Here is a 22,908-nt window from a genome sequence, read left to right on the forward strand (position 1 = left end):
CCTACAAAATTCTTCTTGGTTTTATTGCTGGCATCGTCATTAACAGTGTTCTGTGCCGGTTATCTGGTCAGATGAATTCTTTTTCTGCTATTTCAAGACATTCCAGTACATTAAGCTTAAAGTTGTCATTGATGTGTATGCAGTTTATAAAATAATGTTACCATTACCTCACCATTTCACTTTGCAATAAGATATCCTCCCTCCCAGCATTCTGCCCCGCAGTATGACAATGTCTTGTACTCCTCCCAGTGATTTTCCCGCAGTAAGATCTGTGGCTGTGGTTTTCATAATAATTGAATTACTATGCTGAAACAGTTGTTGCCGATTTCTTCACATTTCTGCTGAGGCTTAGTCTGAAAGGTTATTTGGTGTTAGGGGCTGTCTGACGTAGAGCAGCTGAATCTGTACACAGTAGTTGCTATCTACTTCATTTCAAAAGCACCCTAAAAAACCATTGCTCTCTTTACAGCCTGGGCCTCTATAGCAAAATTTTGTCCCATACTGGTGATCCCAGGAGCCAGACTCTGTTCTAGAAATACTGCCAAGGGCTGGAGTGTAGGAGCTTCCTCTTGCTGATGTTGACAACACCAAGATCATGTTGTTTGTTGCGGCTCCTCCCCCTGTTCCTACTTTCTTGCTTTCCATGTATTCCAACAGTGGAAGCTCTTAACACATCCCCAGTCATCAATGTGCCCAGGCATGGATGATCTTTTTTACCTTCCTTAATTCTGATATTGCAGTCATCACTGAAGCCAGGAGCGTGGTCGGGCACGGGTGTACTACAACATCACCTTACCAACCTGCTGTCCTCAATTCCAGAGATTAAGAGCTCAAGCACAATCTCTCCTCTGCCAGCTGGAGAGAGCAACCATTTAATAGTTTTCTTCCTTCTGAAGATTATCGGGTTTATTGTCATGTGGACACATCTGACACGGTGGATCTTTGGAACAACCATTTTTATTTTGAACGTGGCAGTGCTGCGTGTTATGATCAAACCCAACAACAGCCAGCAGGCAGCCATCGCCTGCTGAGAGTCCGTACAGCTAAAAACCCTTGTCTGTCTCCTAACACTTTGTAACCAAGTGGTTTGGCTCCTAGGATGTACCTTTGGGGAACTGTGGCTGGGGTACTGGCAAAGACATGTTGAAAAGAAGGAAGAAATGTAAATGAAATGGAGAAATACATGTGAATGAAGGAGGGGGGTGAAGTGCTGAAAAGAAGAGAGGGGGTTAAGTCATGAAATTTCCATGAGAAGGCAGGCTGAGGACAAGGCACAAAAAGAACACCAAAGCTAAAGAAGAAAGTGAAAAGAATCAACAAAGAGATGTAAAAGCCAGTTCTGACAGACAGACTATCCAGACAAGTAAAGAACAGGCAGAAGCAGATTACATTTCATTTTTTGTACTGCACTGCTGAGAGGTCTTTGCAAAGTGGAGAAGCTTCTGTGCATACATGGTGTGCTGGGTAACTGCTGGGAGGATTCCCTCTTGGAGCAGTGTGAAAAGGCTGTACCTCCTTTTTGGTATCACTTTCGTCTGAAAAGAAATCTGTTTCCATTCCAAAAGTGCCTCAAGAATTAAAATACCATGAGGTAAGTCGAAACAATTGTGAGATGAGAGACAAATACCTGGGCAAGTTCCTTTGCAAATCACTGGTGAAGACACAGAAAGCAGGCTGGTCTTCATCATTAGTGTTGCCATCTTCCTTCCAAGTTTATCATGAAACTTACTGTACAGAGGCTACTAACTTTAATCCCCATTAGGGAATAAATAAAAAATAGACTGTACTCTAGGAGCTAGATTCCCAACTCAGTGAGTAATTACTTTGATTTCAGCATTTACAGCAATGTAACTGCTCAGAGTGTTTTCTCTCTTCCTGTGTCCAAATTATTTTTTTCTATGTAAGCTTCCATGTTTGGACTTATAAATACAAAGGCATATTTTATTAAGGGATGCAAATTAAAATTTTCTTCTGTTACACATGCCTGCTTTCAAGGCACTCGCACCCTCTCATGTGAAGCAGCCACGTTGCCGTAGTTTTCAGGGACTGGATGTGCAAATATGAGACAGGTGTCGGTGTATTTGGAATAGCTGCCAGTGTTGTGACAAGTAAACCTGTGCGATTTCAGGGCCCCTGCAATAACAGGTGTCACACGTTGCAGAGAGGTCATGCCAGCTTGAGGATGCAGATACAGGCTTAATTTCAAAACATGGCAAATTTATCATTATTCAAGGGTTTATGTTATTTTGCAGCACCTTTTTGCAGCTAGAATTTTCCCAAAATAGCCTATCCTTCTGTCCATGACTTTAGTCTAAGACACATTAAAAAAGTAGTATATAGACTTGGGATTACGTGTTGAAAACTTAACTACAATTATTTATTTTGAAGTATCATCACCACATCACCACGAGTAATCCATGTGGTTTTTTACCAGACTAGTGAATTGTTTTTAATAAAATAGGTGGAGGGAGGGAGGCGGTCAGAAGAATCTATTGCTCATGTAATTCCTTTTCAGAGCTTGACAGTTATGTCTACATCCTAGAACATTATGCAGGAAGATGGAACTGTTGTTCATGTTAATAAATTACATTTTATCTACAAAATTCCATTCTCAAAGTAGTAGACATTACATGCACCTACCCTAAGCCTAAAATCATTAATCATTTAATTTGTTTTAAATTGTCCATTAAAACATCCACACTGGTACACCAGTGTAACTCAGTTGACTTTGGGTCTATCACTGCAAAATTCACAGAAATTTATCTGGAAGCTAATATAGTCCATGTCAGACTTTTTTTTAAGCTTATTGCCATTTTATACAAGCATCTAATTGCTGTAAAGAATCCCAACAAGCTGCTATAAGAAAACAATTTAAAGTAGCCTGAGAGAATCGACAAAACATTGCTCTTTCTAGCATCTTATCCTCTAAACCTTCTTCCATGTAAACCAGCATGTTATCATTATAGTTAAGTCTTCACTGGGATATAAGTGAAGATAAAATTTCTCATTGCCTGCTTTAAGATGCTGAATATTTCTGACCTGTATATGTATGGTCTCAGAAGTCAGACAGATTTGTAAAGCAATTGACACTGAGATTTTTCACGGGTGAGATTTTTCACAGATGGTACCTACATGCAGGTGGATGGCTGCACGAGACATCTGTAGTCAGAGGAGACTCTGATATTACAAAAATGGAATTGAGGAAGCCCCATGCATTTTACTTCACAGACCCTTTGCAGTCCCCTGACCCTACTGGCCGAATTAGAATTGCCTTAGAATTTCTAGTTCAGAGTTTGTTTACAGCACTGGCTGCTTCTTTTTTCTTGATAGCTTTTCAAGGTTGTAAAGATCTGTCTAAAAATAAAAATTAGAACATGTCCCTTGTGCACATTTCTGTCTCCTTTCTCAAATGAGACCAACCAGAAAGCAACTGACACTAATACTCACGGTCTTGGTTAATATAGAACATTGCTGAATACACCAGGGCACCAGTGAGTGCTGCTCCCAGTGCACAATGGCCGTGACTCATTCTGGCAAAAGACTAGCGTTGTAACCTGAGTTAAGTTGCTAGGAAGAGGTGTTCTTTTTGCAGAAGGAGATAGAAATACGTATTCAATGCATATAGAAGCCTTCACAGATCAATGACAAAATTTCCTTGGTTCACAACAGTCTTTAATGTCCAGAGCATCTGCTGTAAATACTGCCAAAATTCCCCTTGTGTATTAATCTATCAGGCTATTCCATGTTCCAGAGCCCACTTTAATTTTTATCATCATTGTGAATTTAAGCGTATTTTGTTCTTTTTTGGCCGCTGAGTGTGCTAAGATGCATAAATGGCCTTAGGTTGCGCCAGGAGAGGTTTAAGATGGGTATTAGGAAAAAAATCTTCACAGAGAGGGCTGTCAAGCATTGGAACAGGCTGCCCAGGGAAGTGGTGAAATCACCATCCCTGGAGGTATTTAAAAGACGTGTACATGTGGTGCTGAGGGTCACGGTTTAGTGGTGGTTTTGGCAGTGTTAGGTTGATGGTCGGACTCGATGATCTTAAAGGTCTCTTCCAACCTACATGATTCTATGGTTCTATAACATTACTGTCATTTTACCTTGTTTTTCTGCTTGAAGTTGAAAAAGAACTTGGAAGCATTTGTTCTGATTCTGTACTTAAGTGCCACATAATCGTATTCCAAATATCTGTGAATATAAAAATAATTCACTTTTTCATTATTTTCATATACTTTTCCTTTAATTGTATTTGTGAGACACTCAAAGGTACTGTCTGTGTACAGTACAATAAAGAATCTACTTTGAAGATCCTTTATTACAATGTGATTTCCAAATTTCAGTAATGCTGTTTTATTTCGTTTGCATGTCTAGGATGTTAGACAGAGACCTAATATACTAAAAAGCTGTAGCTCTGTGTGGGATGTGTGTAGCCTCTTTTAGGTAGCTTAAGAAAACATTTTGATATTCAGGAACATTCCCCCATAATGTTCTTGAAAATGTCTAACCTTTTGTACAATCTGCTGAATTCCAAAAAGAAAAAATATTCTACAATGTTGTCAGACCTTTACGCAAATATTCGTTGTCCCGCTCCTTTTGCTCCTTCTATCTCCAGAATGGATGTTTTAATAATGAACGGCAATCTTCACTAAAGACACAAGTATCATTTCTTTGTCCTTCTAGAGGAGTCCATCTGTTTGATTTTTTGCAGGTTCTCATCATCATTTCATCAAAAATCTACCAGATTGCAGCAGACGCCCCAGTCGGAGTCTGTGAGATTTCTGGTTCCTTTGCTCTCCCAGTAATATAGTGCTGTGCTTGGAATTAGAAGATTTATACTACCATGAATTACTATTACTAGTTTTGCAGAGGTACGCAGTTGCTGCTGAGAAGCCTGAGTACTTGGCTAAGCTGGTGGGTTGCCAGCGGTAAATGTAGTTTGTAAGAACAAGCTTTTCTGACTTTTATCAGTGTCACATCTCTGTCTGAAAGGTTTTACAATCTTGGCAAAATAAGAAGGCTTTCAGGTACCCATCTAAAGTGAATAAAAGTGCTCTAAATTTTCGTAGTTTTGGGACAAGAAATTCTGACACCTACTATCCGGGATCGTGTTTCATCAGTGTTTTGGTGTGATCAGTACATTAAAAATGAGTGCCCTGACAACTGAAAGCCACATGTCTGTCCACAAATAAATATGCACGTCTGCCTATGATCGTGAACATTTACAAATACATCTTCCGGTTTTTCATTCCTTACTCTTCAAAACCAAAGTTCCGCCATTGGTAGAAAGTAAATAGATTGCACCAAATTTTGTCCTTTAGACTTTACTCTGACCTGTGATGTCTAAATATTACCCTGGTGTTTGACCTCAGTCACAAACCATATACCGCTTGGTAGTCTAAGAATGTTTAGCCCGTGTCTGACCTCATAAATCATTACTGGAGTGTGGAAATACGCAACGCTGCCATCTCTAGTGCGTGGGGGGGAGAGGACTGCGACAGGGTGTTGCTCCGGTGCCACCTCTCGGTGAGAGGAGGAACCATGATGTCAATGAAAAAACAGCTGGGTTTTCTTTGTCTTTCTTTGTCTCTGTCTTTGCTATATTCAGTGAATTTAAAGATCGGGATCATTCAACCTAAGTTCAGTAAAAGACTTACCCTTCTTAAACTGGATGATGGAGACACGGGTATCTGCTCTTTATTTTTGATCATGTTCCTTTACACCACAGATTCCCCTTTAAAAATCCTTGAGCATGTTGTTTAATCGGATCCCATTTTTGGAGGAATAACATTTTGAGAGACTTATTATGATAAGTCCGCATTGTTGAGCCAAAAAGGATCATTTAAAAAATTGTCTATATAGTATTCTGTAATCTTTAGCTTAGTCCAAAAAAGCAGGCAAATCTGTTATGAGGCATGAGCAAGCCATGGATGCGTACAGCTGAGAGGAAAGAGGGTGATTTTCAAGGACAGGGCTATTCTGGTTGTGTAGCGTACACTCTCTGCCCTAGAGTTTCATAAAACACACATGCTCCTGATCGTGCATGCTGGTAGTGGAAAGGTTTTTTGAAGAGAGTTTTTGTGTCTGTTGATTTGTTGTATGTTGTGAGCAGTTTAAATTAACATGCTGAGTATTTTCATTCATGCCATATTCTTTTGTGCCACAAACACTAAATACAAAGAAGTAATTAGGTGGATAATGGTCTGGCAGGTACTATCTCTGCTAACTAGATTTCCTGTCCATTATGTGCTTTACTGATTCTATTATTACCCATTGGGATATACTTTACAAGCATTTTTTTCAGGATGCATTTTGATATACTTTTTTCATTACCTTCACTGCTGGTGCTTATCTCTTACAGTTCATAAAACATCTATTTTGATGGGTACACTTCTGTTCTCTCACTTCTTCAGAGATATTACCTGACTGTCTTCAGTTTCCACATTTTCTTCTTACGCACATCTGTATGGTGATTTCATCAACTCTCATCTTCAAAGCTTGTCTGTGCTTGAAAGTTTTTCAGGTCTACCTCTCCATTTCTAAGCATTCTCCTATCACACAATGTTGCTTCATTTCCTGTTGAATATCTTCTTCGCAGGAAATAACACCACAGTCCTCCCTGTTGCTCAATGCTGTAATAACGTGCTGGTTCATTCGTCTAGTATTGAAATTCCACTGCTTCATGCAAAACATTTCCTGATGACATTTCTAATAAACATATTTCTTCTTTCCCCACAGCTATGACTCTGTGAGGTCACTTCTCAGCCCTGACTGTTGTATCACTCCTCAGCCCTGACTGTTGTTAACATCTTCCATGCTTTCCATGATCTGGAATTTCCCTCTCCCTTCTCCCCCATGGTTTGTACAAAATGTATTTGTTAGTCTCATGTTCTTAGCCTGGCTATCTGACCAGATCCTTCCAGCTTCCCTGCCACATCATTTGATGAGCTAAACATTACTTTCCACCTCTCCTTACTTAGGTGTCCTTAGCTCAAGTGAACCACCTTCAACTTGACCTTTTTGGAGATGCTACAGGCCCTGTAATTTTGACTAGAGTTGAACAGCTGCACAAAATCCCATTCGGGAGCTCTGCACATTATGTAAAAAAAGTGCTCAAAACCTAAGGACAGGAACAAAATGTAACATTTTCCAGTATTTCAAACCCTGTAGAGAATCACTGATGACAAATTTAACAAGCAATTGTTTGTGTCAGACAATATGACAACTATCGAGCAAACAGCTGTTGCTCCAGATGGAATAGGTAAGACAGCTGGTGGGTCCAGGTGCATCGCTCTGGAATAAATCAACAGAGCATTGGCATGTTAGCTTATTCTTGGCTGTTTTAATGGCCCTTCTACCAGTTTCTTGGATGCTCTGCTCTCAATCGTTAAGAAACTATTTTTTGTGCAATGGTGCATTAATGTGTTGAAATTTAAATAACAGCGAGAGGATTTACAATGATTATTAATAGATAAGAATTAATGGACACAGCCTATTATAGTTCTATGAGCATATTCACCTTGATTTTTAAAAACATGATTGCAGGAGATACTCGCTTTTCCTGTACTTCGTTTTTTAGGTATTCTTAAGTTGTCCAGAAGCAGAGAGAGCAATTTACCTATAGATCACTTATCTGTATCTTCATTTTCCTGATTGGGACACTGTGCCAGGTGCAACAATGACTGAACCTTTATTGAGGAAATTGTCTACTTCCTGAGAACTGGACTAGGATCAATAATAAATGCCACATAGGTCCCTGAATAAGTTGGATGGATTTGACTGGAGGTTTAAATGTGTAAGGTTCTACAGCCTATTACCAGTGCCATGAATTATTGTATTATCTGATCAGTCTTAGGTGCTAAAAGAAAAGCATGTCTCTCAGAGAATCCCTGCAAAATAATCTTGAAATACAAATCCAACGGTCATCTAGGAAATCCCTCATGTTTCTGACTCAGTTGGTCTGGCCTTCTTTCTGTAGAGAATCTTTGTATCCTTAAACCTCTTCTCAAGAGAACAGCGACATGGGGAAATGGTAATCCCTTTCCTTGCTTTGATATAAACTCTGAAGGAATGCAGAAAAACAATTTATAAAATGTCTTAGGGCTGGTTTTTTTCTGAATATTTACTTTCTTGGCTGTTTGGTGATAAAATCGTAGAGGTTCTTATAAATCACTCCAGCTTGTGTTCCCCCCATGCTTACTACTATGTTTTTAAAATATATTCCTCATTGTCAGACTAGTACAATCATGGCAGTTAATAATCAGATGTAGTGTTCTGTGGTGAATCAGTACTCACACTGCAGCAATGCAGAGTTTGTTATTAATAACTGTAGTCGTAATGAGAATTCATCCTACTGAGTATTTGGTAAATGCAGTAAAAGTGTTGTGGGAAGATTGACGTGCTGTCTGTTAGAAGAGATCCATTCCAAAGGCTATAGCTTGGCTATAGAAAAATACGTTAGGCCGCTATGTAAGTGGTTATACGCTGACTTCACTTTGGGCCTCCATAAAGAAATAGAACCTGTAAAAGATTAGAAGTAAAAGGGAAACTTGTGTCTGGGCTTGCTTTTGCCCTTCTTCTCATCTTTGGGACCAACCATCGCTGTTTTAATGGATATTCCTTAAAATGATTGGAGGGAGAGGGGCACTTGCAATCAGATCTTAAATTTCACTTTTGTTCTGTCTGCGGGCTGAGAATATTTGGGGAAAAAGAGGAGTAGATGGTATCCTCCATGCAGGTCTTCACTAGCAAAGATGACAGACTTACTGTTTTGTCACTGGGGAGGACAGATGATCCTTGGTGTGACACTGACACCAGTTCAGGAATCACCATGGCTATCCCACCTCTACACTTCAACGGAAGGGTAGAGCGGGGGTTGCCTTCACAGTGCCCTACCAAGGTAAAGAATTTGCATGCAAAGAAACCCATATGTAACATATTGGGGTTATCTATTTGGAAAAAATGTTTACCTTCTCCCCACTAAGCATAGAAAGTAATTTATTAATGCACTTGGCTGCCAGAGAGAAAATTGTTAGTGCAACCAAAGAGAACTAGCCCACTGGCAAGAAGTGTGACAATGATTTTATGGAACCAAGACAATTCACTGGAAGTGTTTCTGCATGTCCTCTCTCTTACTTCAGTAAATTTATAGTATAAAGGAAAACACAAATGAGAATCATCTCATTTTCTACAGTTCTTTTTCATTACTGATAACCCTTCCTGTTAAAAGGCTAGTGAATAAGAAACTTCTTATTGTTCAAGCAGACGTGTTTGTTTCTGTTTGTTTCACCGACATGTTTAATGTCTCCTTGAGTCATTTGTAGGTACAAAATAGCACACTCGCTGATGCGACGGGCTCTGAGCTGTGTCTCCTGTTGTTTTCATCTCATTATATAGGTACAAGACTAGAAGGATTAGGGGGAGGAAAACTGCTTGTGAAAAACAAACAGGAAAATTCCAAATATTCAGGTCTATTCAGATTGATATACTCAGAGGAAACCCACTGCACAGTTCCAGTTCACACCTGTTGCAGGACCAACAATGGGAACTCGCACCTGTTTTGTGAGTTCTCACAAAATGACAGTAATTATTTTTATTTTAGAAAAGTTATAAACAATTTAATAAAAGCAATGATCTGTTGAAATTGTGATTGGGGAAATATTCTGCCCAAAATAATGGAGCTATTTTAAGTTGCAATACGAGCTATTTTAAGTTGCAATACATTTGGTGCCTAAACTGCTTCGTATTTTAACTTTGTTTCTGTCTTTGATTTGAAATTGCTCTGATGCCTATTGATTAGTTTCATCTGAAACACAATCATCTGTTACAAAATATTGATTTTTGCATCACCTTGTAGCCAAGTAGGTTAATTGAATGGTGCTTAGGGAACTTATTTCAGATGCAGTCTCTGTCTAATATTTGTCTTCAAAGAGCTGATGGAATTGTTTGACATTTAGCCACGATATCTGCTAAAACTGGAGCCTGAGCAATGAGGCTGTGTAACTGAGGTAGTGATTAAAGTTACATTTTGAAGAAACTTTGTTTATTCGTTATTAGACAAAACAAACCAAAGGCGAGATCTGGCTTCCATTAGATTTAGTGGGAGTTTTGCCATTGCTTTAACAGTTGACTACTGATACTTAAGGGAACACTCAGTACCGCTGTCCTTGCAGTTTAAGTCAGCATAGAGTACTGAACTGTCATCCAAACCCACCTGTATTAACAGTGCTGTTTTGTATTGTACATGCAAAACATGTACAGAGGTACTCAGGTCAAAATAGTTTCTTTTGCTTCCAGGTTTTAGGACAAATTCAAAACCTAGGCTGGGTTTCAGTCAACACTGAGCAGAGAGTATGCTTTTTTAGCAAGTAACAAGTGTTGCCTCATTAAAATGAGAAAACATTTCTAACACTTCACCTTCTTAAATATCAAAGGGGAAAAGAAGGAACATTTTGTTGATTGAATCCCACTGAATATTCCTAGTAGTTTTACATTTATTTGTAAAACATTCTGGAAGAGACAATAATGTGATAAAGCTTTTTTCTTTTAAATAACCCCTTTTCTAAAAAGTACATTGTAAAATGTTGATGACAAACTGTAAAATAATGGATCATTGCTGCAAAATAACAACAGTGTCCCACCATCTGCTGATCTGTATATCTGTCAGGAACAATCAATATTATTGAAGCATTGAAAATATAATCAGAAAAAGAGGTGATAAGTGATTTCTGTTTCTCGTTTCCATGGTTTGTCGTTTTATATCTCTTGTCTAAGCGTGCCACTGACATGAGGTTGCCTTCCAACTATCTTTCTTCAAATATTTGTGAAGCAAAAGGTATATAAGTCAATGTTTTGGGGTGGTCTTGTGTTGTAAGTCACTTAATGGATTCTTGCTTTCAGTTGTCATTATTGACAACTAGTGACTATCGCACTTATTTAGGTAGTTCCAGGCATTCATACAGCCCATTTCTCTTTGGGCTTTGGCTTTGCTTTACTCTGCCCGTGCACAGGACCACAGAAATAGACTACTAGATGAGGATGAATCTGTTTCAGTGAAGATTTCTGTTCCTTCTCTAGAGACTAAAGACCTTTGTATAGAATTAATATGCTCCACTGATCTAGTTTGTTGATTTCATTAAGCTTTATATCAAAGATATATAGATGGGTCTTGTGGAATGTAAGTTAGCAAGCTATTGGGATAAGAGAAGCAAGTTGTAAAGTCCAATACAACATCTTTCCTGCATAAATTAACAACTCAATAGATAAAAATAGATGTACTGGCTTTGCCAATGAAATTTGACTCTTTTCCAATCAATGTGTCATAATCTATGTAATGAAGAAGAACAAAACAGATTCCATTTTATATCCCTGAAACAATTTAGTTGTTTATACTTGGGGGTGAGAACCTAATTAATCTGTAACTTAGAGTTCCCTTTCATCGGTACTCTTTGCTGTCCACATTCCCAAAGTGAAAACAGTGAGTTTGATTTACCACGTTCCAGCTTCGTTTCCTTTACTAAATAATTCCTGATTAGTCTGATGTGAGATTAAAATTACCAGCTCAGTGTGTTCAACATTTAGGAGAGACCACCCTAGACTTCAGTGAGTTTATGTGTGCTCTCAGTGTGAGTTATTGTCTAGTGACGGAAGGGGTTTGTTTAGCAGATGTGCCAACAAGCATCAGGGTCTGCAGGGAGTTAAGGAGTGTACTTTCACTGTGTTGATGCTATCACATTAAAAATATATGGTTACTCAGGTACAAATTTAGATAAAATTAGGCTTCCAGGTGGTCAGATACACTGTCAAAATAGATTTCATGCATATGTAAGTATTGAAAATACCCTCACCTCTCTAACTAGGAGAGCTCCCATTATACAAACTTGTAGTGCTTAAAAGAACACTACAATACTGCAATAATTTCTAAACCATTTCCTCTGCCTGCTTGATGTTCACAGTTTTCCCAGCTTGGCTGTAAACCTCTGCAGTCAGTTTTATTTTTCATTCACTTCTTGACTTGCTGGGTGTGCTTCCGTGGCTGCTGTAAGCTGACCTAAGTGCCTGCTGCTGCCAGAAGGGCCAGCCCTAAGCGTACACTTCCATCGCGTCCTTCTCCCAGTATAGATGAGGGAAAAGAACTGAAAATCAATCCAACAAGAGCATGATTTTCAGCCAGATCAGTTCTTTGATCAGCCTCAGCCAGTATCTACACAAATGCAGGCAGAAACGAAGTGATGGGAATGCACAAGTGAGGACAGCACAGGAGAAAAAATGGGACCACATTTTTTTGGCAGTGGATTGCACGTATATCAAATTCAAGTGGCAGACACAAGGTATCGCTTCACAGCATGGCATGAGTTGGCATAACAGCGTGGTGGTGCTTTTCTCACCTTTTTCCCTCCCTCCCCTTCCCATCCCAGCCATAAACTCCAACTACGTACTTTTATTTGCCAACTATGGCTTGCAAGACCACTCTTTGATCCAGTTCAGCTTGCCAAGTATATAGAGGGTAAGAAAAGGTGGCATCTTCCACAGTTTTAGTTCATTAAATTAGGTCTGCAAAAGGTGATAGTCAGAACAGAGGGAGCAGGTAATACAGAGAGCAGGGAAAGTCGGAAAGAAAGGTACGCTGCTTTCACTGCTGCAGAGCTATTGTGCCAGCTCAACTGATCATAGAGCCACAGTTCAGATGCTCAGACAACGATAAATATTTTACAGCATTCAGGGAATAAAAGTAAAACATTTTCAGGCAAATCTGAAGGCATGTACTCCATTAATAATGATATAGGATTTTTGTAACTCTCCCATTTATAAAAAAAAAAAACAAGTGACAGAACACTTCCAGCTGGAAGTAAATAATTCTTCACTAGAAGATGATTCCTTAAATGGTCACAGGTACATTTGGCCTGGAGAAATATTATTTAGCATTTGATTGTTGTTAAGTCATCCCACTAACCAGTTAATTGTTGTGGCCTACCTACTGATGCCCAGCATTCAAGTCTGAGCCAAATGTAAATTGAGCTCAGAATATGCTACAAGCTGACCTGAACTAACAATTTCAGACAACATATAAACCGTAATTCTAGCCCTGCAGGCCCTTCTCATCTGCGTGAACTTTGCTCAGTAGTTCTATTAAATCTATAATGTGGAGCAGTTAGTGCTCCATCTATAGCTCATCCAAAAATTATTCATAAAGATTTATTTTTAATGAAATTTGATTTTAAGCTAAATTAGACTGTACCAATGGCTGATGGCTTTCTTTTCTGAAGGAGAAAATAGATTATGGAAAAAAAAAGACACCTGAAAATCGGGAAGCAATATTGCTTTTGACCAAAACCACATGAAAATTTGTTCACAAACAAAACTTCCTTCTCGTTTGTGTTTCTGACTTTAAAAAATGCTGCTTTTATTGAAAATATCAACAGAAAAGGAAATAATTTGCCAGCTTCTGTTACCCATAAATATCTGATACTCAAGTCTCACAGTACCTTTTTTTTCAGATTCCATGTTGTAGCTCATATTTTTCCTTCAAGTTTTCCATAAGTTGGGAAGCAAAGTGTTACTGCCATTTGAAATTAAAGTCATCTTGTTCTGTCTCCGAGCCTGAGGAATGTCTCCTAGGGTGAGGTCTAGAATTGGGCTCATTTTACTAGTGCTCCAAAACTGGAGATGCTTCACAGTATTTTATATACCCAGTTTTTCCTCAGAATGCAATCTGGTTTTGTAAAGGCAAGTTATGTAAAAGGAAAACTGGATGCAAGAAAGACAGTCTTCTTTCCAGGCTTTAGTGAAAACTGAGCAGTACTAGATGGAGATGGGAAAAAGTATCTGCTGAACTATTGCAACTGCAATGCTTGCAGCCCTGATGAGAAATGATTATGGAATGTGCTGGTTCAGCCGCACACAAGTTAAAGAAAACCATGGTTATGTGCTGCAAGTGATGCTTGTACAAACTTCTCAGTTGATGTGTATGATGCAAGGCATTGTATAGGTATTTCATACTTTAGGTTTCTTCATAATGGCTAATTGCAACATTTTTGTTTTGTTTATACAGGACACAACTGGGAGGTGATACTACACTGCCAAGGGATACAATTATACTGCTGAAGCCATGATCAAAATTGCAGACTAAAAGTTTGAGATAAAAGGACAAGTGCAGACAGAACTGCCTTACAAGCCTTAAAGGTGAGACTCCCTCCCTGTAGTATATACACTTGTCTGTGTGCACATATACATCCTTCAGCTATCAGCTTGCTACATTTAACTATCGTGGAGTCCACTGTAATACAAATGTGTTTACCTAGGTGTTACTTATATATGGCCAGATTTTCATAAGAGCTCAAATACTGTTTCATTACCTAATGAAATGAATGGGATTTTAAAATTTCTTTAACTAGCAACTGTGGTGACACTTTGAACGGACTCGTTCTGAAAATTTATCCCCACTTGTGAGTGCTTTGACATGGATTAAAATAGAACAGTTGTTTGTACTTGATCTCACCATATCGCAGTGGGTCAGTGGAGCAGTTATCACTTCAATATATAGCAAGTCCTGTTTTTCTTTAAAAAACAAGAGGGGTATTTATCAGGATAGGAGTCATTACATTCCTCCAGTTCTGGTATGACAGGTATTTAAGGTGGAGTGGTGCATAGTCCAGAGTCCCCATAGGATTACAACAAACACAGGTTCCGCCTGGGCCTCTCCAGATTAACGTGCCTTTTATGTTGAGAATGGACTGGCCAAACCAGACCTTCGTAAGTCTGCTGTCGTTTAATAAATCCAGACTCCAGATTTAGCACTATTTTTGTGTTCAGCGTACAGGTCAAAGCGTGAATGTGCCGAGCACCTGAGACCTACTGCCAGGTCCCATTAAAATCAATGGATCAAGTCTTTGAGTTCTCATTCAGCCCTTGCTCATGCAAAACGCTTAAACACTGAATCATGATCCAGCTTCATAGGCATCGCATTGATCAGAACCAGTCTGGATTTGGCTGCTGTCAGTTGCTTCCCTTATTTTGGGATTCAATTCCTTAAACCTCTATACATCTGAGTAACATTACTACACATTTTGGTAACTTTAACAAAAGTTGAGAGTACTGTGTTTCACAAGAACCATTCCAGCTATTTCAACAAAGCTACACTTTTTGCCTCTGATTTGGTCTGTAAGATCTAAACTAACTCAAAATTTCCCTTCCATATGGTAAGTGGGTGTTAGTGGAGCTGCATATTCTAGGAACCATCTTCAGATGTGAAGGTATTTTGATGAGTCATCTTGATGTAAACTGCTTGAACTTTGCATGGGAGAGCAGTGCAATTGCTGCTGATTCATTCTGGCATTTCTTAGATGTTCCTGCTGGAATATAAGGGGCTGGGGACCATGGGTGAGTTGGCTTGAGGTACTGAAGATGAAGGCTGAGAAACTGTTAGGAATATTTGGGATTTTAAAGAGATATTTTGAGTTACACTTGGTTGTTACTTGAACTAAATAAAATATAGGATTTAGGAAATATTTAGGGAATATTTGGACAATATGCATTATGGCTGTAACGTGTTCAACACAAAGTGTCTGCTCGTACTACTTTTAAACACGCAAATTAAAGGCTTGCTCAAGGGAGAGCAACTGAAGGAGGAGTCTTGCACAAAATCTTTGATATGTTTCAGACAGACTCTTTCATTTCCTTTGCAAATGATACTTTCTAACTAAAGAAAATGTGTTTTCAGGGAGTCAGATTTAGGTTAGTGTTCTGGAAGTCTGATAGGGCTCAATCAGAAAAAATGCCAGCAAAGCATCGACAAAGATTGCTAGTAGCTGGGTTGGGTAAAGAAGTGAGAGAAGGTAAGCAGAGCGCCCTATTATTCCACTAACATCATTTGGAATGGTACTTGCAAGTTTTATGTTTATATAAACTGTTTCATATAAAAACTTACTGTACATTATCCAAGTATGATAATTCTAGAATCATGGATTAGCAAAATCTGGAATTTTAAAAAAATCATTTAGTGGATGAGGAATTGTTCACTAGCAAAGCTCTTTACCTCCATGATTCTTGTCTCTTTTGAAGAACTAAAAAATTTGCAAAGAATAATTTCTCCTTAAAAAACTATGTTGAGTCTACCCTAATATGTCCCGTTTATACAAGGACCTACCAATTCTGTTCTTTAGTATAACTTCCACCAATTTGCATAGGACAAACATCAGATTTACAGGTCCATCTTGGAGCTTTTTCAGAAAGTTGGTCTGAAATTTGCCACTTCCCATTGTACTGGCATTCCACTTCATGACAGATCCTCCATTTCATTCCCTTTCAAAAAAGGCTCTAATATAAGATACTTTATAAACTCCCTCATGGTGATGAAGACATGAAGAGTTTGTTTAGCTTTCAATTACGGCCTCATCTTCTTTTGGTGCAGCCTGATCACTTGTTGGCCTTACAGATTTTCTGGCAAGATTTCTTGCTTTTCATGTGTTTGAAAATGGGTTTCATTCATAGCGTTTCTGCCTTAGTAAAATGTTTATGATTTGCCTTACTTCCTTTTTAAATCTTACTAGCCAAACTTTATGGTTTTCTTCTCCATTTGGAAACAATTTTTTGGAGGATGTCTCTGTTCTTCTAATTCTTTACATTGGCCTGTATTAAGCATCCTGGACTTTTTTTGGTTTTTTGTAAAGCATGTCTGCTAAGTGGTATGCATTTGTTCTGAGTATCCCATATTTCTAATGTCCTTAAGCAGTTTCCACACCACCTGCAAATATTTTACGTTTCTTGCTGTTCTTATTTTTTTAATTAAATATTGGAGTGGTGGTTTTCTTTTTCTCCTCTGTTTTTCCAAGAAGTTTATACCTGAATACATTTTGGCCACTGTTGTGAGCTACTGAGTGCCTCTTTCACCATATTTTGAGCCAGGTCTTGCATACTGCGTGGTGTTAAGGAAGAATTTTTCTTCTTGTTGTTTTCCCCAGTTAGCTGCTATCAACAAGACGTTATTACTCTAAAATGATATCCAAAATTTTATGCCATCTTCAGAAGTGGCTGAGAATGAATTTCATACCCATGTTTTCAATTCACCTTCCATTTGATATGTTCCTTTATTGAATAATGACCAGCGCTAAGGCAGGCAGGCAAAAGGCATAGAGAATTTTCAGATTATCTACCTTCCTCATTTCCAGTGCAGAGTCTGCACTGAATCCTGCTGAGAAGTGTTCTTCTGATTAACTGTTGCCAAAGAAACTATAATGAACCCACTGTGTCAAGTATTTCTGGATGAAAAAGTATAATATGTAGAGAAAAATCCTGACCTGACAGAAAGAAGGCTTGTGAACTAATTAGCTCCTTCGGTTTCTACTATTTGTGATTCTGTTCTCTATACATTACTTTTTTTTGGAGCAGCCATTGATAAATGAGAGTTTACAAGTTTTTTTTGTCGGATCCCTAGTTTAATGTGTTTGAAAGACACCAAGAACTTCGCACAGTCTGACAGCAACAAGGCATGTGCTAAGCCTGTTACTCTTCCAGGTTTCACAGATGCATGCGAGTAAATGAAGCGGTAATGCTTTTACAGACACTTCTTTCTGTTGTTTCATCTGGATTGTTCACAGTCCCTGTGATAACACAAATATAATTTGTTTGGTCCACTAGGATTTACAGTGGTCATTTCCTACAAATCCGATTTATAGAAAAGGAAATGACACGACCTTTTTAGACATATTGTGATGAAAATATGATGAAAATAAACATGAACTAGATAATGGACATATCAGATGGGAGTGACTCTTTTTAAATTTTACACTGATATATCTTAAACTATATGCTGAAGATAAGAGTTGCAGTTTTCGGTTCTGCAGTTGTCTCCCTTTGTGACCTTGAACAAATCCTATATAATTTCAGTGCCTTGCTTTTTTATTTGGAAATTGATGATCGCTCTTCTTTACATGAGAGAGATTTTATGAAACACTTTTATTAATTTGAGACAAATAGATAATATGGTGATGTAGTGACACTTGAGATTTCAAAGGGGAGGATGTTTGAACTTTTGTACTACACAATCTTCGTTGAGCAGTTGTTAATTCAGGATATGCTGTTTCACAGTGACACAATTCCGACTCAGCACTGACAAATGAGCACACAGCTGACACCACTGGATGCGATCCCGTATAGCAAAGGGCACAGCCCCAGATGCCCTGACCCAAACTCAGTCCTCTCCCAGCAGCCCTGTCACAGACGCACCTTTCATCCCCAGAGTGCCTGTCACCTTCACTACATGATTTCTTCCCAGTCAGCTGCACATCATCTTTAGTAATTAATTGCAGGCCCCTTGAGTCTCGTCTTTTCCCATTATTCACTGCACGGTGAAGATTTCACCAGCCAGACTTATGACTCGGCTCATTCCAGGAAAACAGCACAAGTTTCCTTCATGCCCTTACCCGGCTTCTTCCCCACGGTGGCAGCCCGTGAGCGACAGCAGCCATGGGGAGAAAAGCTGCACGTAGGAAAAGGAGAGAGAGATCTAAAGTGTACGTGAAATGAAGGGCACAGTGCTCATGCACTGACCTATTTTTACACCCACTGTTGTGCAGACACAACGTGTCTGCAGTGGCCACAACAGGGACCCTCTGCTCCGCTCTGCTGAGACCCCACCTGCAGTGCTGTGTCCAGCTCTGGGGCCACAGCATTAGAAGGACATGGACCTGTCAGAGCAAGTCCAGAGGAGGCCACAAAGATGATCCGAGGGCTGGAGTCCCTCTGCTGTGAAGACAGGCTGAGAGAGTTGGGGTTGTTCAGCCTGGAGAAGAGAAGGCTCCAGGGAGACCTTAGAGCCCCTTCCAGTACCTAAAGGGGCTACAGGAAAGCTGGGGAGGGACTCTGGATCAGGGAGGGTAGCGATAGGACAAGGGGTAACGGTTTTAAACTGAAAGAGGGGAAATTTAGATCAGGTATTAGAAGAAATTCTTTACTGTGAGGGTGGTGAGGCACTGTCCCGGGTTGCCCAGAGAAGCTGTGGCTGCCCCATCCCTGGAGGTGTTCAAGGCCAGGCTGGATGGGGCTTTGAGAGACCTGGTCTAGTGGGAGGTGTCCCTGCCCAGGGCAGGGGGCTGGAACTGGATGATCTTTAAGGTCCCTTCCAACCCAAACCAGTCTGTGACAGCAGGTGGCCCTTGTGCCACCAGTGGGGGACTCAGCATTGTGCAATGTCCCACACTGGTCATTGACCAGGGTACAGGAGGCATCATTATCCTTGTTTGCGTTCACAAGCTAATGCACAGATCACTTAAATACCATTAACCATCTGTAGCAAAGCACAGTAAGACTTCTTGAACATTTCCACAACTCTGGAAGATGTTGAAATACCCAGACCCAGGGGGTTTTATTCATAAAAATATAATTTCATATAGCTGGACGGCACGAAGGAGGGGACACCTGCTGTCCTTGTCCTTCTTTCGGGACACGATACCAACATCGCCGTTAGTAAAAGCAGGACGAAGACCACCGCGCTAATTATTGCCACAGCGGGGCCACTCAGGTAACGCTGCGCTCCAGTCCCTCCTGTGCCCGGCCGGCGGCGGGAGGGACACGCGCCGCGCTCCTTCTCGCCCCTATTTCCGCTTCCCCCGCCGCGGCGGAAGGGTTTCGCGGGAGGACGCGCGCGGCCGGAAGCGGCGTGTCGTATCGCGGCGCACATGCGCCGCGCGCCCGCCTGGCCTGGCCTCCCCATGGCCTCCGCCGTGGTGAGTCCGCCGGCGCGGTGGGGCGGGCGTCGTCGGTGGGAGCTCCGGTTCGGGGGAGCGGGAGGGGCTGCCGGGGTTGTCAGGCCGTGTCCCGGCCGCGGTGGCGGGTGGGAGCCCTCAGCGCGGGGTGGGGGGGGGGTGCGTGTGCGGGGTGTGTGTACGCGGCTCCTTCCGCCCGCCCGTCAGCCGCGGCGGGCCCCGGGCAGAGCGGGGTTCCCTGCGGCTTCGGTCCCTTCTGCCCCAGCGTCCACGGCCTCCCTGTGCAGAGGCCTAAGGCTGGCAGTGGTTGGTGTGAGGAACCACCGTGTTCTCCAGAGACCATCTGCAGGGCCCACGCGGGTTGGCTGGCTGCTTGGAATTGTCGGTAGTCTTCAAGGGGGGCTTTTTTTTGTTAGTTTTTTTAAGTATGGTTTCCCAGTTAAACACTAGGAAAGATTCCTGAGTGAGGTGGTGAAACATTGAAACTGGAGCCCGAAGAAACTGTGACATCTCCGTTCCCTGAGATGTTCAAAACGTGCCTGTAGGCAGGACCGTGAGCAATCAGGTCTAACGCTGGCATTAGATCAAGCGTTGAAGTTGGCTCTGCTTTGAGCAGGGATTTGGAACAGATGACCGCCAGAATTTTCTTCCAGTCTAAATTGTTCGCAGAATTTCAACATGTGTTCTGGGCTGTGGCTATAAAGAACTTTTCTGGAGTTCTAACAAAAACTAACAAAGCATATTTTCCATTTGACTTATATTGCAGGTGCCCTAACAGCTCATTCCAGTCTCCTGGTGTTTCTCTAATGCTCTCCCTCATGCCTGTTTGGTAGCTAAATGGTAATATGTTTGGCTGCTCGATAGAAAGCGTGTGTGTGCATGCAAGTGAGAGGTAACAACCATCTACTCTAAATAACATAACAGGCCAAGTTATAATCACTGCTCCCTTAGTGTGAGGTCTAATACTATTTGTCTCCTGGTGCCAAAGAGCGTCTCTTGGCACTTGCTAGAATACAGCATCTTTAAGACTACTTTGTCATATTTGTTTGGAATTGGCCTGTGGGTTCAGAAATTGATGGAGAAGATAGGAAAGTGAAGAGCAGGCTCATGTCCTTCCAGAGCGAGATCAGAAGAATGGTACGTAGTAACATGAGAGTATTTGGTTTTGTGGAGGAAGCAGGGATTATTTGATAGGCCAGTAATTATTTTGCAGCATGGAGGTTTCTCTGAATTGAAGTGGGTTTTGTGGTGATACTGGAGGAATTCACAGTAGTTCTGGTGTATATTCATTAAGGACTGCCAAGAAGATGTAAGCAGTTAAATTGTGAAGTACTGATTGAGGTGTGAATATATAAAATATAATGCTGAAATAGAATAATGATAAATGTTAATACGTTCAACAAAATATCTTAGTAGAACCGAGCGCAGTTTTATAGATGTATGGACAGGATATTCAGAATCACTGCTTTCCAGGATGTCACAGTTCAGGGTCTGTGAGAGATCAAGAGCTGAACAAATAACCAAATGAGATCCCAGTGCAGTGATGTGACAAGAAAGGCTGTTACCTTTGACTGAATAAAAAGTCTAAGGAAAATAATGAGATGTGAGGAGTGTTTGTTTTTTATCTGTGGATGTAGCACTGGAGTGATTGATACTGGAATACATTCAGCGTGTGTGCATGTTCTCTCATTTTTGTATCTATCTATCTATACAATTATATATATTACTACATTTTATATATGTATATAAAGGTGTTTTAAAAAATAAGACTTATGGTGGCAGTGTGATGGGGTTCTTGCTAATTTTCAGAAATACGTTGAATAAGTCTTGTTCCTTAACTTTATTTCAGAACAGCCATCACAGCAACAAACATTTTCACTGAGTGCTTGCATGTTCACACCACTTGCAGCCCATTTTTGAACATAATTATTTAAAATTTAAATACAATAAATATATCAGCATTCAAAATGAATCCTAAAACTGTCATCTGGCTAAAAGCTGGTACCTCCTGCAAGTAGAAAAACAATTTTGAATCAATTTCAACATTATTTGACATCATCTTTCACTGAGGATGGAAAAGACCAACCAAAGTGACTTGCTAGAGAAGTTGCATAGATGACTAGGTTGCATAAAATTGCCTCACTTAAGTAATTTGGTATCATTTTTTCTCTCTAGGATTTCAAAACCTACGTGGATCAAGCTTGTAGAGCTGCAGATGAATTTGTCAACATTTATTATGAGACAATGGATAAAAGAAGAAGGGTATGTAGATATTTTGACAATTCTTAGAACTGTCTTGTGTATTTTTTGCTTGTTTTTCTAACCAGCATTAGACTTGAAAGCACCTGAAAGTTGGTTACCTTGTATTGTATTGGCCAGGTTGAGACCTCTGTTCCTCTTAGACTGCCCTGCAGAGGATTTTGTGTCACTGTTCAGCATTGTTGTAAAAGGGGCCCTTTTAGACAGTGCCTTAAACTTCTTCATGGTAACAGTTCAGTTTGTGTCCAACTATGTTTTATAGGTACAGGATTTGGTCAGTACAGGCAGATGAAACTTGTTTTATTTGTCTCTGAGATCAGGATTTGGCTTATTTTTTTCCAAACTGCTTTTATTAGCAGTTATCACTTCTGTTTCTGGGAGTCTTCAGGGGTCCCTGAGGATAATGTGGAAACGGCTCGCTCTGTTGCTGAAAGTTTTCACGGACCACATTGATGTGGTATCATGTAACAGGTATTTGCACCAAAAGAGAGCTGTGGGGATTGTTCTTTGGAATTTTAAATGTACTATAATTGTAAAATTATAAATCTGTAAAATTAAAAACTTCTAAATTATGTGAAAATATCAGCAGTTGCATTTTACTTCATAGTCACTTTGTGCATAAGTAGGTTAGGCAGAGATGTATAAACAGCTTGAAGGAGACCTAGGCAGTTACTCAACTGTTGCCCCTTACAAACATTGGGGAAGTTCTGGTCTGCTGCTGCAGATAACTGTCCTTTTTGAGTTTCCACTCTTCCTGGTCTTGTTCACTACTTTTTTCCTTTTTTTTCTTTTTTTTTTTTAACCTGAAATCATACTTTCCTGACATAATCTGTGTTTTGTGCACATCCAACCACCACCTCCCTCCTCTCCCCTGTCACCCACCCCACCCCCACCCCCAAAAAAAAAATAAAAAATCAGCAATAAACATATTCTGGAAAGGTAGTGCTAT

General features: G+C 40.2%; 1 protein-coding gene across 4 annotated transcripts in view; it reads left to right on the top strand.

The window, feature by feature from the left end:
• NXT2 (nuclear transport factor 2 like export factor 2) overlaps positions 1–22,908 on the top strand; it is a 72,350-nt gene that overhangs the window by 44,548 nt on the left and 4,894 nt on the right. For 2 of the 4 annotated variants that reach the window (XM_063346396.1, XM_063346398.1), the window contains 4 exons: positions 14,051–14,181; positions 19,389–19,516; positions 20,467–20,540; positions 21,876–21,962. In XM_063346396.1, coding sequence (XP_063202466.1) covers positions 20,538–20,540; positions 21,876–21,962 — 90 coding nt within the window. In that variant the 5' untranslated portion in view covers positions 14,051–14,181; positions 19,389–19,516; positions 20,467–20,537. Of the gene's footprint in view, positions 1–14,050; positions 14,182–19,388; positions 19,517–19,609; positions 19,722–20,466; positions 20,541–21,875; positions 21,963–22,908 lie in introns of those variants that run through there. The other 2 variants (XM_063346397.1, XM_063346395.1) reach the window with 2 other exon arrangements.

This window comes from Chroicocephalus ridibundus, chromosome 9 (assembly GCF_963924245.1).
Source record: "Chroicocephalus ridibundus chromosome 9, bChrRid1.1, whole genome shotgun sequence".
Classification (NCBI taxonomy): domain Eukaryota; kingdom Metazoa; phylum Chordata; class Aves; order Charadriiformes; family Laridae; genus Chroicocephalus; species Chroicocephalus ridibundus.